This window comes from Gamsiella multidivaricata (genome assembly GCF_025024155.1).
Source record: "Gamsiella multidivaricata strain RSA 2152 chromosome Unknown BC939scaffold_92, whole genome shotgun sequence".
In the NCBI taxonomy this organism is placed as follows: domain Eukaryota; kingdom Fungi; phylum Mortierellomycota; class Mortierellomycetes; order Mortierellales; family Mortierellaceae; genus Gamsiella; species Gamsiella multidivaricata.
The window spans coordinates 74,312-86,440 of NW_026251800.1; the positions used below are offsets into that span (position 1 = coordinate 74,312).

The following is a 12,129-nucleotide window of genomic DNA, read 5'->3' on the forward strand; positions in this document are numbered from 1 at the left end:
CCCACAAGGAAGCTTGGGCCCCCAGAACGCGTGTAATTTACCACGGGCGGCGGCATAGATCTGCCACTGCGAATCGTTTCTCTCCGTCATACCCAACTACTTCAATATAGATATTACCCTCAGAACATCACGCCCACAAGGTATACGCAATGGTGTTCTTTTATTATTACTCTTGTCTTCTATTCGTTATGAGCTTCAAAATCGCGGGGTGTGCTTAACTTTTTCCTCGTTGGCTTCTTCTACTTCAGTCGCGTCCTGGTCATGAATCGCCTGCAGAACCGTAACTTTGCTCGACTCTTGCATCTCTCCAGCAATCAATAGCTCATCCAGTATGAAATATGCCCGTTGGAAGTTGAAAATCAGGTCAAGCTCGCAAACCTATACCCATCGAAAGATAGCATCGTTGTTGATTGTTAGCTATTGGGGCTCAAAGCAGCTGGCGTAAACTAGACGTGATGAGTTCGCTGCGATGCGCTTACTTACATTTCCAAAGTACCGGTCAAGGACCTCAACGTATCTGTGTATGACCTCCAGTGTCAACAGCTCATTATCCTGCGGCCCAACGCCTGTGATGAAGTATAGACTGGCGTATCTAACGTAGTTTGCAGGTCCAGAAGAAAAATAAACAGCGCGGGTAAGATTCAATCCATTGTCCAATACCTCATGAAAAGAATTTAATTGACCGTGCTTAGACCTGCGAATACCTTCGATAAATGACCTTCGTATCTGAGGCAAAAAACACACACAAAGACATTGGTCGATTAAACACTAATGTTTGCTTCTCTTACTTTCGAACTGCGTAAAAGTGGTATATATGCGCGCCATACCTTTATACTCTAAAAAGTTACACATTTTCGTCCGCCGTGCGAGGACGAGCTGTGTGACATCCTTGACGGTTTTGGTCTTTTCCTTTGGACTGAGCGTCGTGAACCATTTTGCAAGTCGGGTCTTGCCCTGTCTGCTGACAAGCAGTACATAATTGATCTAGTCATGGAGTGAGACGCGCAACACTCGTCAGTAACGATGTCGAGAGAGCTGAGGTGGATATACCGAGCCGAATGTTGAATGCCGAGCATTGGACGAAAAAGGCTGAGAGTGAGCTTATGTTCAGTTGATGCGAATATCCAGATTATGTCCGTATGCTACGCGATTATCAATGGTAGAAGGCGAAATATCTGTCCGACCCAAGTTCATTATATTCAGCAATAAACTTTTTTTTTCTGCGAGAGATTCCTGTTTCCTGCATCGATTTGGGGACTGAGTGCCATGGTCCTGTTTCTTGGTCTTAAGAATCTTGCTCCGAGTGCTCCAGTGAAATGGCAGTCCTGAAGTCTGATGGGTTCGCGTTTCTGGCTCTGCTTACAGGCATCCAAGTAAAAGTGTGTGCGTGCGAAAATACAAAAAATACAAAAAAAAACGGCGTCGATAATTTCTGAAAAAAGTAAGTCTATCCGGTTGCGATGTTAAGAAGAATGGATGGAGTGTTGAGATGATGGACGAATGGGTGGTGCGCTTCGCCTCTCCTCTCTGAGAACTCCACTCAACGGCCGTTTCTTAAAACTTGAAAGTGACGTGGCATTGGACGTGGCCAATTTCATGTCTCTCTTTCTTGTTCTCTTCAACCCTCGCCCTTGACTCGATTGAACATAATACCGACGAAACATGCGTCTACGACACTTTTGCATCGGATCCGTCGCCACACAGGACCTGCTCGTTTCCAAGACATGTATGGATAGCATGTGGTATCACTCTCTTCTTTGAAAATCTCAATCTGCTCGGGATAATATCACGCTTCTCTTTTTACAACACATTCTCTGCTCTGACTCGCCACCAATTTCATCTCATACAGTTCTACCTCCAAGCGCATTGGATGACGATAATGACTCGGATATCCAAAAGGTATGGTCCTCGTTCCTGGACCTCTTGCAGAACAAGCATCGCTGGGTACCGTCATCACAATCCCATCCAGACCATCGCCGCCGCGAGTACGAGAAACAAGGCCAGCGGTCGGAACCCAGGAGATTGTCAGTGCAAAAGTCAGCGGCGTCTGGGTCTGGATCAATTCGTGCAACAGGAACAAGTTCTCCACTAGACGCCAATGTGTCCTCCTCGCCATCGTTAGGATTAACGGACGACCCATACCGGCACCTCGCACGGCCTTTATATGCCCGCGACGGCATCTGCTTCATCTATCATACCACCAACGATCTCGTCTTTGTCGCATGCTGTCCAGCTCCGCTATCGCCTACCATTGCATCCTCAACGGTCTTGCGGATACCGTCCTCATTGCCTGGACAGAGACAGGGACATCATCAGTCCAGCACGTCGACGTCACTGTCTAGCTCGAGACTTGGTTCGCCGACTCCGGAGCTTGTATCATCAAAACTGTCCGCGTCTTCATCTCGTCCACCAGATGCTCAACATTTGGTACAACAGCAACAGATACCGGAGCTGGCGTTTTCGGTAGCTCCCGCCGTCGGCTTACACATCTCCTTGCACGGGATAATCGAGTTCTTGGGACAACTCGTCAAGGCGCTGGAGAGATATTTGTTAGAGCCCAGTGGATCTGGATCTGGATCAACAAGGAAAGGGACGTCAGCAGCAGGGGCTCAATCGACGTTCACATCATCTTCATCACAATCAAAATCAGCCGTCTCCAGATCAGCAGCACTTTCAGCAAAGAGTGTACAGTCGAACATCGGCATCGTATATGAGATCCTAGACGAGTGCATGGTAATATCTTGAACTGTTGCGAGACTCTGCTCTTGGACTTTGCTACATGCAGCAAACTGTTTTCTAACACTCTCTTTTTACTACATTAGGAGCTCGGATACCCAATGATGCCAAGTCTAGCCCAACTTGATCTGCTTGTCTTTGGTGTAGCAAAGGTGTCGTAAATATGGATGCCAAACAACATGCCAGACAAACTCTTTATTAGTTTGAGCATAAACCACTTGGGTCTAATTCTCATAGTCTAGACTATATCATCGTGTCCCCGCCATTCCTATCTCTCGGGTGTGGAGTAATACCGGCGCTCCTCGATCTTTATTTTTCCTTTTACATTTAACCTTGTCCTATCCTTCCCTTTATTCATGACCAACATCGTAGATTAGCATATGTAGAAAGGAAGGATTTTCATCTTGATCCCAGTTTACGAGATCGATGGTTCTGGTTGCAATTGTCACTTGTAAGCTCTTTGCGATGGATTTGGACATACATACAGTAGCGCGTTCATATTGTGCTGCATAATACACAGAGTAATTCCAAACAACATGTAGTGGGTGAAATAGAGTATGGGATTGATGAGTAACTAAATCGAGAACAACCAATGCAAAGACGCTTGTCGGCCAACGCTACGAGACACCGCCAAGATACAGAGCAGAAAAGAAGAGTAGAGCCCTCATCCACAAGACCAAGTAAAGTCGAGAAACGTTTATGAGTTTTAATAGAAAAAAAGCAGGTACATTTTGAAGAAAAGAATGAAGCATACTCTAGACAGAAAAATGCCGCCTTCATCAGAGCAAACTTGCTTGAGTTTTTGCCACTACTCCCAGCAGCTGGGTGGGTAATCTCTCCATAGAGCCTTGTCGGAGTAATGTCTCCTGACAGCATACTTTATGGTCGACCCACGACGACTGAACTCGCATTGAAGTCTTCGTCCGGGAGGCACTTACAGTGATCTCCTAGAAAATTGTTGCTTATTAGACGGTGTTCATGATGAGCCAAGAATAACCGACAATATTCAAAAAGGATGGCGTACAGTGAGAAAAGATGGTACGCATCATCTAATGCACCGAAGAGCTAAAAACAATATCAAAAGCACTTATTGCCACAGAAACGAAGAAGGAGCGACTAGGAGCCAGGCACCACTAAGCAGATTGAAACACGGGGTAACTCTGACATTCGGCGGATAGGGGATACCCATAACTCTCAACAAATGAAAGAAGATAAAGAACAAAGAGCTTACACTATGCGCGCCGATCATCAAGGGAGGTAAAGCCAATCACGCTATCATATGTCTGCGAGCAATACCAAGAACAACGTCGCGACCGGACTCCGCACATCCTTTTGCACGTCGGCCTGAATTGTTAGTCCGCTGATCATCCATAAAAAAGCGCGAACGCAAAGACGGATGGAAGGACATACATGAGATTTGCGTAAGCGAAGTTGTCCCTGTAAAGATCCTAAATAGTCAATTCACATCCAGTTATGCTGCCGAGCTGCCGGTGACTTCACAGTGCGATAAAATGAGTGCGTAAAGAGACAAGCAAAGATGGTGGAAGATAAGGTGAGTGCAAAATGGTCAAATACAGCTGCGATTCATCGCACATTTCACAGGATGCTCGCGTCAAGAAGTAAACAAAAGGCCATCACTATTCATTTAGATAAAAGGTAGATTGCCGCTATTCATTTCAGGTCGATCGGAAGCCGCTGCACAGCACCCCTGAAATGCGGGGCAAGAACTTTATTAGGTTGTGACACACAGCTTTGGTTGACAGCGGAAAGAGAAATGGAATCCAACTTGAGAGTCCCGAATAAGAATGCTGCTCAGCAATGAGCGGCAGGCGTAGTAATGGTGAGTGTACGGAGAGGAATGTATGCTTCAGAAAGCGTAACGCTTTCACCATTCCCAAGGGCCGCCCACACCTCTTGTGGTTGCTGAGACACACACTCTGCCTTTAGGTAAACTGCCCTTAATAATCAGAATTGGTGGCAATCTAAACAACTATTTTACTGCGAGGATGAGGGTTAAAGCGCAACACAATTCCCACCATGACACACTTTGATCAGATCAATGCCTCATTCCTTAAATGGCTCAATACCAACGGAGCGACAGTCTCGGCATCGATCTCCCTTCAGGATTACTCAACCGAGGGAGCAGGTCGCGGCGTCGTTGCCTCCGCTGATATCAAAGTACGATAATAACTCTTCTTTTTTTTTTTTTGCTCTCATACAATATATACCTATTTACCTATTAACTTGTCGGTTTCATTTTTTCTAACACACAGAAAGATGAAGAAATATTCTCGATCCCCAGTTCATTACTTCTCTCGCCTGAGACTTCTCAGCTTGCTCAGAAGGTCAATCTCAAGGAATTGGAAGGATGGAATCCACTGCTGATGTGCATGGTTTACGAATACTGCCTTGGAGCAGAGTCGCACTGGAAGCCCTATTTTGGTAATAGCGCGTGGATCTTGCTCTACTGCATTTCGTTGACGGCTAATAGCTCTGCACCATTTGATACCTAACAGTGCTGCGTTTCACTTATTCGATTTATTGTTAATGTAGATATTCTTCCGACTGAGTTTTCAACGCCAATGTTTTGGAACAAGGAAGAAGTGGAAGAGTTGAAGGGCACAGGAATCGCTGGTAAGAGGAATAGCAGCAACAAATAGTGAGATACAGCAGTAAGGGTCGTAATGAGATACAGAATACTGACATTGAACGACTCCTGTGGCATCTTTTAGACAAGATCGGAAAGGAGGAAGCAGAAACACTGTTCACAGAAAAACTCTGGCCCTTGATCTCTGCAAATCTACAACTCTTCCCCCAGCAGAATCAGGATGCATCTGCATTTTTGAAAATCTTTCACCGCATGGGCTCCCTAATCATGGCCTATGCATTCCACGACACGATTCCCGGTAAAGACGAGGACGAAGATATGGACGAAGACAACGATGACGAAGAGGAGGAAGAAGAGAAAGTGAATGTATCAATGGTTCCGATGGCCGACATGTTAAACCACAAGACCGGATACAATAACGCAAGACTATTTCACGAGAAGGATCGTTTGAGGATGGTCGCGATCAAATCCATCAAGGCTGGTCAGCAGATCTATAACACCTACGGCGAATTATGCAATGCTGATCTTTTGAGAAAATACGGATTTGTGGACGTACCGAATCCGCACAATATTGTGGAGATCAGTGGTGAGTCCGTCGTGGCAAAATGCACAGAGACGGACGAGAACGGAACGGAGGAGAAAGTTGAGTGGTTGTTGGAGCAGGAGGGATTGGAGGAGTAAGTTCTTGTCCTTACATTTATATGCTTCTTGATGCACCTGAGTTGATCTATATCATCATGCAATCTGCTCTGCGGCTAACTCGGTCTCTTTTTTTGTTCTCATAAACATCGATAGTTATTTCATTCTTGAATCGGACGGCGAAATCCCTGAAGATTTGATCGGATGTGCCAAGATCCTGATGATGCCAATCGACGAGTTCAAGGCGACAGTCTTGGAAGGAAAGAAATTGCCCAATACAAAGCTGACCGTAGGGGTGCAGAAAGTCCTACTCGAGTTGCTAGAGGACAAACTTGCCGAGTACGCATCCAATGTCAAGGTAACATTGCGGTCCCAAATGTTTCTTATTCCTGCCAGTCTATTCATATGTCATCCTATACCAGTTCACTTAACCCCCCCCTGTTTTCAACTTTGCTCTCTTAGGATGACAAGGCGATTTTAAAGCAGCCCACGGAAAGTGTTCCCTTGAATAAGCGAAATGCAGCAGTTGTACGATCAGAAGAGCGTGAGATTGTGCAGCGCGTTTTGGACAAGGTCAAGAGGTGGAGACCTCCGACTCTCGCACCCGCAGCGACATCAGGAGGCAAGCAAAAAGGAAATGCTAAGGGCCAACATCCAAACAAGGGCAAGAAGCCATATCAAAACAAATAAAACTTGGAGCAAAGAAAGCATATGTATCCCTAGAACCCATTAAGGCGCTGGTTTCGGCATTGAGTTGAAAGCTCTTTATCCTGCGCAAAGTTAATTCTTCACTGGCTTATCTATCCTTCTACAGAGGTAGAGTTGGCCTTGTGTTTGGGATCAAAGCGGAAAGCCTCAGGCGCTGGCCCTAGAATCATGTCACTCAGCTTGATCCAATCCTTCACGTCGGTGGAAGCCATCAGTGTCTCCATATCATTTCGTCCGACAAATGCAGGTGGGCGATCGTTCATCTTCTGAGGGAGGACTTCAAGCAATCCAACAGGGACATAGCGATGCAAGAAGCCTGCTCGCCAAAAATAAGGAAAATATCATTATTAGTACGCAGAAAATGATACCGATCCGCCATCAACAGAAAATATAAGGTTGACGTACTTTGCCACTCCAACAGGAAGCGTCGGGTTTGGTTGACGCCCTGGGTGTCCGAACCCCAGTGCTCGAGTCCATAATCGCAGAACCGCTTCATCATATCAAATCGCTCTCCAGACGAGATATCCCAGTCTCGGTTTGATTTGATTTCCTCAAAAATCCAAGGTTTCATCAAAGCGCCTCGTGCAATCATACACCCGTCCACCTTGTGCGTTTCCAAGTGAGTATAATAATCGGATGGTCCAAGGATATCTCCATTACCGAAAAGGGGCATATAATTGTCTCTTCCAACGGTGCCGCGGTCCACCTGGGTGCATGTTTGGATGTAGTCCCAGTCTGCAAGTTTGGTGTAACGCTGCTGGCGGGATCGGCCGTGAAGAGTTGCAAGGGATGCTCCAAGATCGTGAAAGACGCTCGTCATTTGTTCGCCGATGGGCTTCTTGTCGTAGATAGCCATCCTGAATTTGACAGTAACGGGGACATCCAAGACGGACTTCATACCAGTAATCATCCTCTTCATCTTGCCAGCTGAACCCAAGAGTCCGCTTCCGGCTCCCTGCCAACAAAAAAAAAAAAAAAAAAAAAAAAAAAAGTGTCAGAATTTGTGCCTTGATAATCGAATAGACTCTGTAAGCTTATAATTGTATAATGTAACCGCAAATGCATACAGAATTGAAGACGAGGTCGATGGGGCATCCCATGTTGAGGTCTACAAAGTCGACGTCGGCCATCTGGTTGATCATATCGCACGCCCTAACAACGACGTCGACCTTGTTGCCCGTCAGTTGCACTCCAAAAATATCCTCGGTCTTGTGCCTCCGAAGAAGTGCCAGCTCTCCCTTTTGACCCTGTACCAGGTTGGCGGCCATGGCCATCTCTCCGCAAGTGATGTCGACTCCGTACTCTTTACAAATACGACGGAAAGGCAGGTTGCCAACAGTAGTCAGAGGCGCCAAGTATGTCTTGCCTCTGAAATCGATCTAATAGAATGGAATAAGCAACACGAAGTTAAGCGATACGTTTTTTGCATGAGGATGCCACTAGACCTCCTTATCAACTTGCCTTTTTCTTTTCGCACGATCGCAGTGGGACATCAGGTGTATCGATATGTGTTACTTCTTCCCGGACGGTTGTTGTCCTGGGCGTCTTGACGTCTCTATCCTCCAGCTCGATATGGCCACTTTTGCGTGGTGTGGGTTCAGGAAGACCGAGCTCCTTCTTTTGGTTTGCCGTCTGTGCCATTTCAGTCGCCATTTTCTTCAGATACTCCTCGGATCGTTTGAAGTCGAACTGCAAAAAGAGACCAAGCATCACTGTGTTAGTACTAATAGGTATAATAACCAAACACTGAGTTGACGATGGATCCCTTCATTACCTGGAATGAGCGCAGCTTGAGCGTAAGATCGTGTGTAAAGACATTCAAGGTTTGTGGTCCAACCTTTGCGATTTTTTCCTCGTCCTTGATCAAGTTGCCATCCGCGTCCATATGAGCCTTCAAATATCTGCATTTGTAACCGTAATGGCACCTAATTGATATAAAGTACTTGTTAAGACAAGCGCTTATTGCTATCGACCATCTGGATCCAGTCATATTGCCGCATGAAAATAGACGTACTCTCCGTAGATCTCAAAGTTGGGGCAGCGATCACCTAGATCCTCTCCTTTGGCCTCTAAATACTTTTTGACGTCGTGAGTGAACTTGCAGCTACAAGAATATGAAAAACCCTATTATGTTAGTCAAAGAAATGACAGTGCATACACTGCAGCCTAATGTCTATAGTCTTTTTACCTATCTCCTTTGTCACATTCAACACCTTTGGCGACCTTGAAGCACAGTTGTATTTCATCCTCGATACGACGCGTCACCACGCGGTCCTGTGTTTGTCCGCCTCCACGCTTTTTTTTGTTGTTCTTGACGTGCTTCTATATCGGGTGGTTTGGCGTTGGATCATACCAGACTGGTCAGCTCATCAGCACTATAGCCCCCAATTGCTCTTGATCCACTTCCTTTTTAATATCGCCTTACATCTTTACGGTCTCGCTTGTTATTTCCATTGGCCGAGTCATTGCTGTCGTTCTCTCCACCAACACGGCCCTGGTCTCCTTCCTTCTCGACGCCCTCGCTTAACTGGGCGATAGTCTCTTCCTTGGAAGCGATAGGCTCTGCTGTGCGGAGGTATTCAGGTTTGATAGGCGAGATCCCCTTTTGGTAAGTCGACGTAGAGGATGCTGATTCCTCGTTTGATGTCTCTGACGGCGCTGCGGAGGGAGCCATCTCCTTCGTCGTGTTTTCGGACGACATGTCTTTCAGTGTCTTGTCGTGAATGAGCGATGAAGTGCAGAAAAAAAAAATGCTGCGTGGGAGACAAATAAACATTTTGCGCCGTCACTTTTACCTGCCAAATTAGGGCGCCATGAGCAGTTCGTGCATCCATTCCATTATGGCATTTGTGTAACCAAAAATAGTGAACTTGGCCGTACTCAATCTTTGGAGATAGCAGATCGCGTAGGCGAGTGCCAACTCCTGAAATGCTTGGCTTGTTCGATTTTCGGGCCTTCAAATAAGAACGATATCCGGGGTAGCAGCCAACTGAGGTATATGCCTCTTCTGTGTACTTTTGGGACGATTGATTGCCAGTTTTCGTTCTCCTGTGTTTTTGGTCGCTTCATGGTAGTCGAGGACATATGAAAATGGACTGTAGTAGAGTGCTTGGATCTGGGTGAAATGCGGTGCGGTAGGAATGTTGAGGTAGAACTTGAACATGATGAAGGATCCAGAGTTGGACATTCAGTTCTTTAGAGGTGGTGTACAGGTCGTGCGTTGTAAAGATATCCTCTACAATGCAGTACGTCGTTTTTTTTTTTTTTATATTGCTTTTTCAGACATCATGCACCACTGGCATCTCCCCCGCAAGTCTAGGCACCAACTTTCAGAGCCTGCGCTTAGCCACGTAGAAAGCCTTAGTGTCTGGACACCGAATGTCTCTTTCTAAAGAAGTCAAAACACGGAGCTCCAACCACCGATACACATGTTCTAAGTGCATATGAACATGTTAGCTGAAACAGCCGCTCCTAGAATGCTTTCAAAGTGCAGTTCAGCTGGTGGGGTATAAATGAACGCGTGTTGCCGCAAGTTGTCTGTGCTTAGCCCAGCCATCTTTTTCTCTCTTATGAAGACTTTCGCGTCGCTTTATTTTCTCCAGTCAGCCTGAACGCCCATTTTTCTGAGGATGCTTTGACGTCTGTCCATGACGGTCCCGTAGCAATCAGATGCATTCCACTATCTTTCATTTAGCGCAAATGAACAGCGGGGATCCAGGGTTCAGGGCCAGGAATAAGGTTTATTCATCCCCAACCCATTCTTCGGGAAGTCATGTGACGTTATGCACCTCGAGTTCCCTTGTGGACGACAATGCTTCAACTCCACCGCATGATCGATTGCCAGGACACGACAGGAATACGGACGTATAGAGACAACATGACACAGGCACCACAACCTCGGGATGCAAAGGGTATCACGGCGGAAATACGATTACATTCGATCTGTCTTGAACGTCATTCTTCAAAGCAACCTAACTTTTCAACACATTTGTCTTCGTCTTGGATAGTCATCTCCTTGATCTTACAATCACTCTCTGTCGAGGATGCAGAGCAAAAAGTTATTCATCAACTGCTCGAGTTTGCACATCGTACGTACCACACACACCTTTCAATTGCACAATAGCAGGAGTATCTTCAAGACGTGATTAATAACAGTAACTGTTTGGATTGCGCGCTATTATGTCGATAGGCTACACAACGGACGTTTTCCAGGACGCATTACTGTATTCTGAGCACGCCGGCAGGACCGAAGTAGGACTCGACGATGTGAAACTCGCGATCCAGGGTCGTGTCAACCACTCCTTCACCTCACCACCACCCAAAGAGGTAACAACAAGCGCTGGAGACTAGACAAGGCGTTCAATCACATGCGACGGCAGCACCAGCATAAGCAAGATCCAAACAGTACGAAGAGACTCCAACATCAAAACTCTGACATCTTGAACAATTCAATATCTGTACTGTCCGTCATCCTAGTTTCTTCTCGAGCTTGCAGAGGAAAAGAACAAGGTCCCTTTGCCCTTAATCCCCGAAAAGTACGGCATCCGTCTCCCTCATGAGCGGCATTGTCTAACCACTGTCAACTTCCAGCTCATTCCTGAGGTACGGCTCCACTAGCTTCGGCTTTTTCGAATCTCTTTGCGCCTGTGCTGTGTCCAACATTGGACTATGCCGTTGCTATATAGTATATGTGATAACAGTTGTCATCTTGAGGGGGGGTTTTTTTTTATACACTTCAGCTTCCACCGCCAGGTACCCACCACAATTCACTATCGCAATCGACAAACGCCATGGATATATCTATATCATCGTCAGGAGCAATAGGATCACAATCGACCGATACAGGAGCACCATCATTGTTCAAGGTCAAGGATGAGGACGAGGATTCGGACGAGGAGATGAAGGAGGTCTCGGAGGAACCGCTTTCACAGAACCAACAGAATATGGTGAACCATGACCTCTGGAAACGCAAGCGGGTAGACGAGGAGGAGAACTATGACGACGAGTAGCTTGACAATCGATAGGCTGCTGTCTATCGGCCATCATCGGTCGAATAAACGGAATGGAAATGTATAATACCAAACACGAGGAAGAACGGCATTGCGGCATGATAATTTGTTGCCTGAAGATTGTACTTTCATGTGTATACGGGAGCCGTCTCTGTGAAAATTCGGAGCTGCCTTTGCGGACGACACGAATGCTCTAATGAATATGCCATGTTCATGCCTCAAATCAGCGGCGTCTAAACAATCCCTGGAGCGTCCGCAAATCGACGTACAGTAGGATGAAATTGGCTGCTTTCCTTTGTGGAACGAGAGAGAAGGGGAGCAACAGTGTACATGTAGTTCTACTGTGGAGGGCCAGATATGAGTCAGAAATGTCGAATCCGTTCTTAGTGCCCAGTTTCCACTTCTCGGATCGCCGCCATGGAAGGAGTA

General features: G+C 46.4%; 5 protein-coding genes across 5 annotated transcripts; 3 read left to right on the forward strand and 2 right to left on the reverse strand.

Moving 5' to 3' along the window:
* Positions 1 to 154: 154 nt before the first annotated feature.
* BC939DRAFT_328824 (AP complex, mu/sigma subunit) lies at positions 155 to 1,635 on the reverse strand. The gene is made up of 5 exons (XM_051551571.1): positions 1,364 to 1,635; positions 828 to 984; positions 705 to 726; positions 484 to 592; positions 155 to 378 (listed from the first exon to the last, which is right to left on the reverse strand). Exons 1-5 carry the CDS (start codon positions 1,367 to 1,369, stop codon positions 196 to 198), a joined length of 477 nt encoding a protein of 158 aa, XP_051407561.1. The 5' UTR covers positions 1,370 to 1,635; the 3' UTR covers positions 155 to 195.
* BC939DRAFT_328829 (uncharacterized protein) lies at positions 1,370 to 2,992 on the forward strand. Its single transcript, XM_051551572.1, has 3 exons — positions 1,370 to 1,726; positions 1,850 to 2,733; positions 2,823 to 2,992. The coding sequence occupies exons 1-3, from the start codon at positions 1,663 to 1,665 to the stop codon at positions 2,895 to 2,897; spliced, it is 1,023 nt and encodes a 340-aa protein (XP_051407562.1). The 5' UTR covers positions 1,370 to 1,662; the 3' UTR covers positions 2,898 to 2,992.
* A 1,781-nt stretch (positions 2,993 to 4,773) lies between these two features.
* BC939DRAFT_507373 (uncharacterized protein) lies at positions 4,774 to 6,673 on the forward strand (the record flags this gene model as incomplete). The annotated part of the gene is made up of 6 exons (XM_051560879.1): positions 4,774 to 4,914; positions 5,010 to 5,178; positions 5,290 to 5,370; positions 5,469 to 6,021; positions 6,140 to 6,341; positions 6,446 to 6,673. 6 exons carry the CDS (start codon positions 4,774 to 4,776, stop codon positions 6,671 to 6,673), a joined length of 1,374 nt encoding a protein of 457 aa, XP_051407563.1.
* A 22-nt stretch (positions 6,674 to 6,695) lies between these two features.
* Positions 6,696 to 9,421, reverse strand: BC939DRAFT_465789 (tRNA-dihydrouridine(47) synthase [NAD(P)(+)]-like protein). Its single transcript, XM_051557565.1, has 8 exons — positions 9,125 to 9,421; positions 8,880 to 8,986; positions 8,706 to 8,795; positions 8,466 to 8,616; positions 8,153 to 8,380; positions 7,759 to 8,070; positions 7,097 to 7,646; positions 6,696 to 7,007 (listed from the first exon to the last, which is right to left on the reverse strand). The coding sequence occupies exons 1-8, from the start codon at positions 9,155 to 9,157 to the stop codon at positions 6,784 to 6,786; spliced, it is 1,695 nt and encodes a 564-aa protein (XP_051407564.1). The 5' UTR covers positions 9,158 to 9,421; the 3' UTR covers positions 6,696 to 6,783.
* A 1,042-nt stretch (positions 9,422 to 10,463) lies between these two features.
* On the forward strand, positions 10,464 to 11,779 carry BC939DRAFT_465791 (transcription initiation factor TAFII31). The gene is made up of 4 exons (XM_051557566.1): positions 10,464 to 10,602; positions 10,699 to 10,779; positions 10,881 to 11,017; positions 11,168 to 11,779. Exons 1-4 carry the CDS (start codon positions 10,503 to 10,505, stop codon positions 11,306 to 11,308), a joined length of 459 nt encoding a protein of 152 aa, XP_051407565.1. The 5' UTR covers positions 10,464 to 10,502; the 3' UTR covers positions 11,309 to 11,779.
* Positions 11,780 to 12,129: the final 350 nt, after the last annotated feature.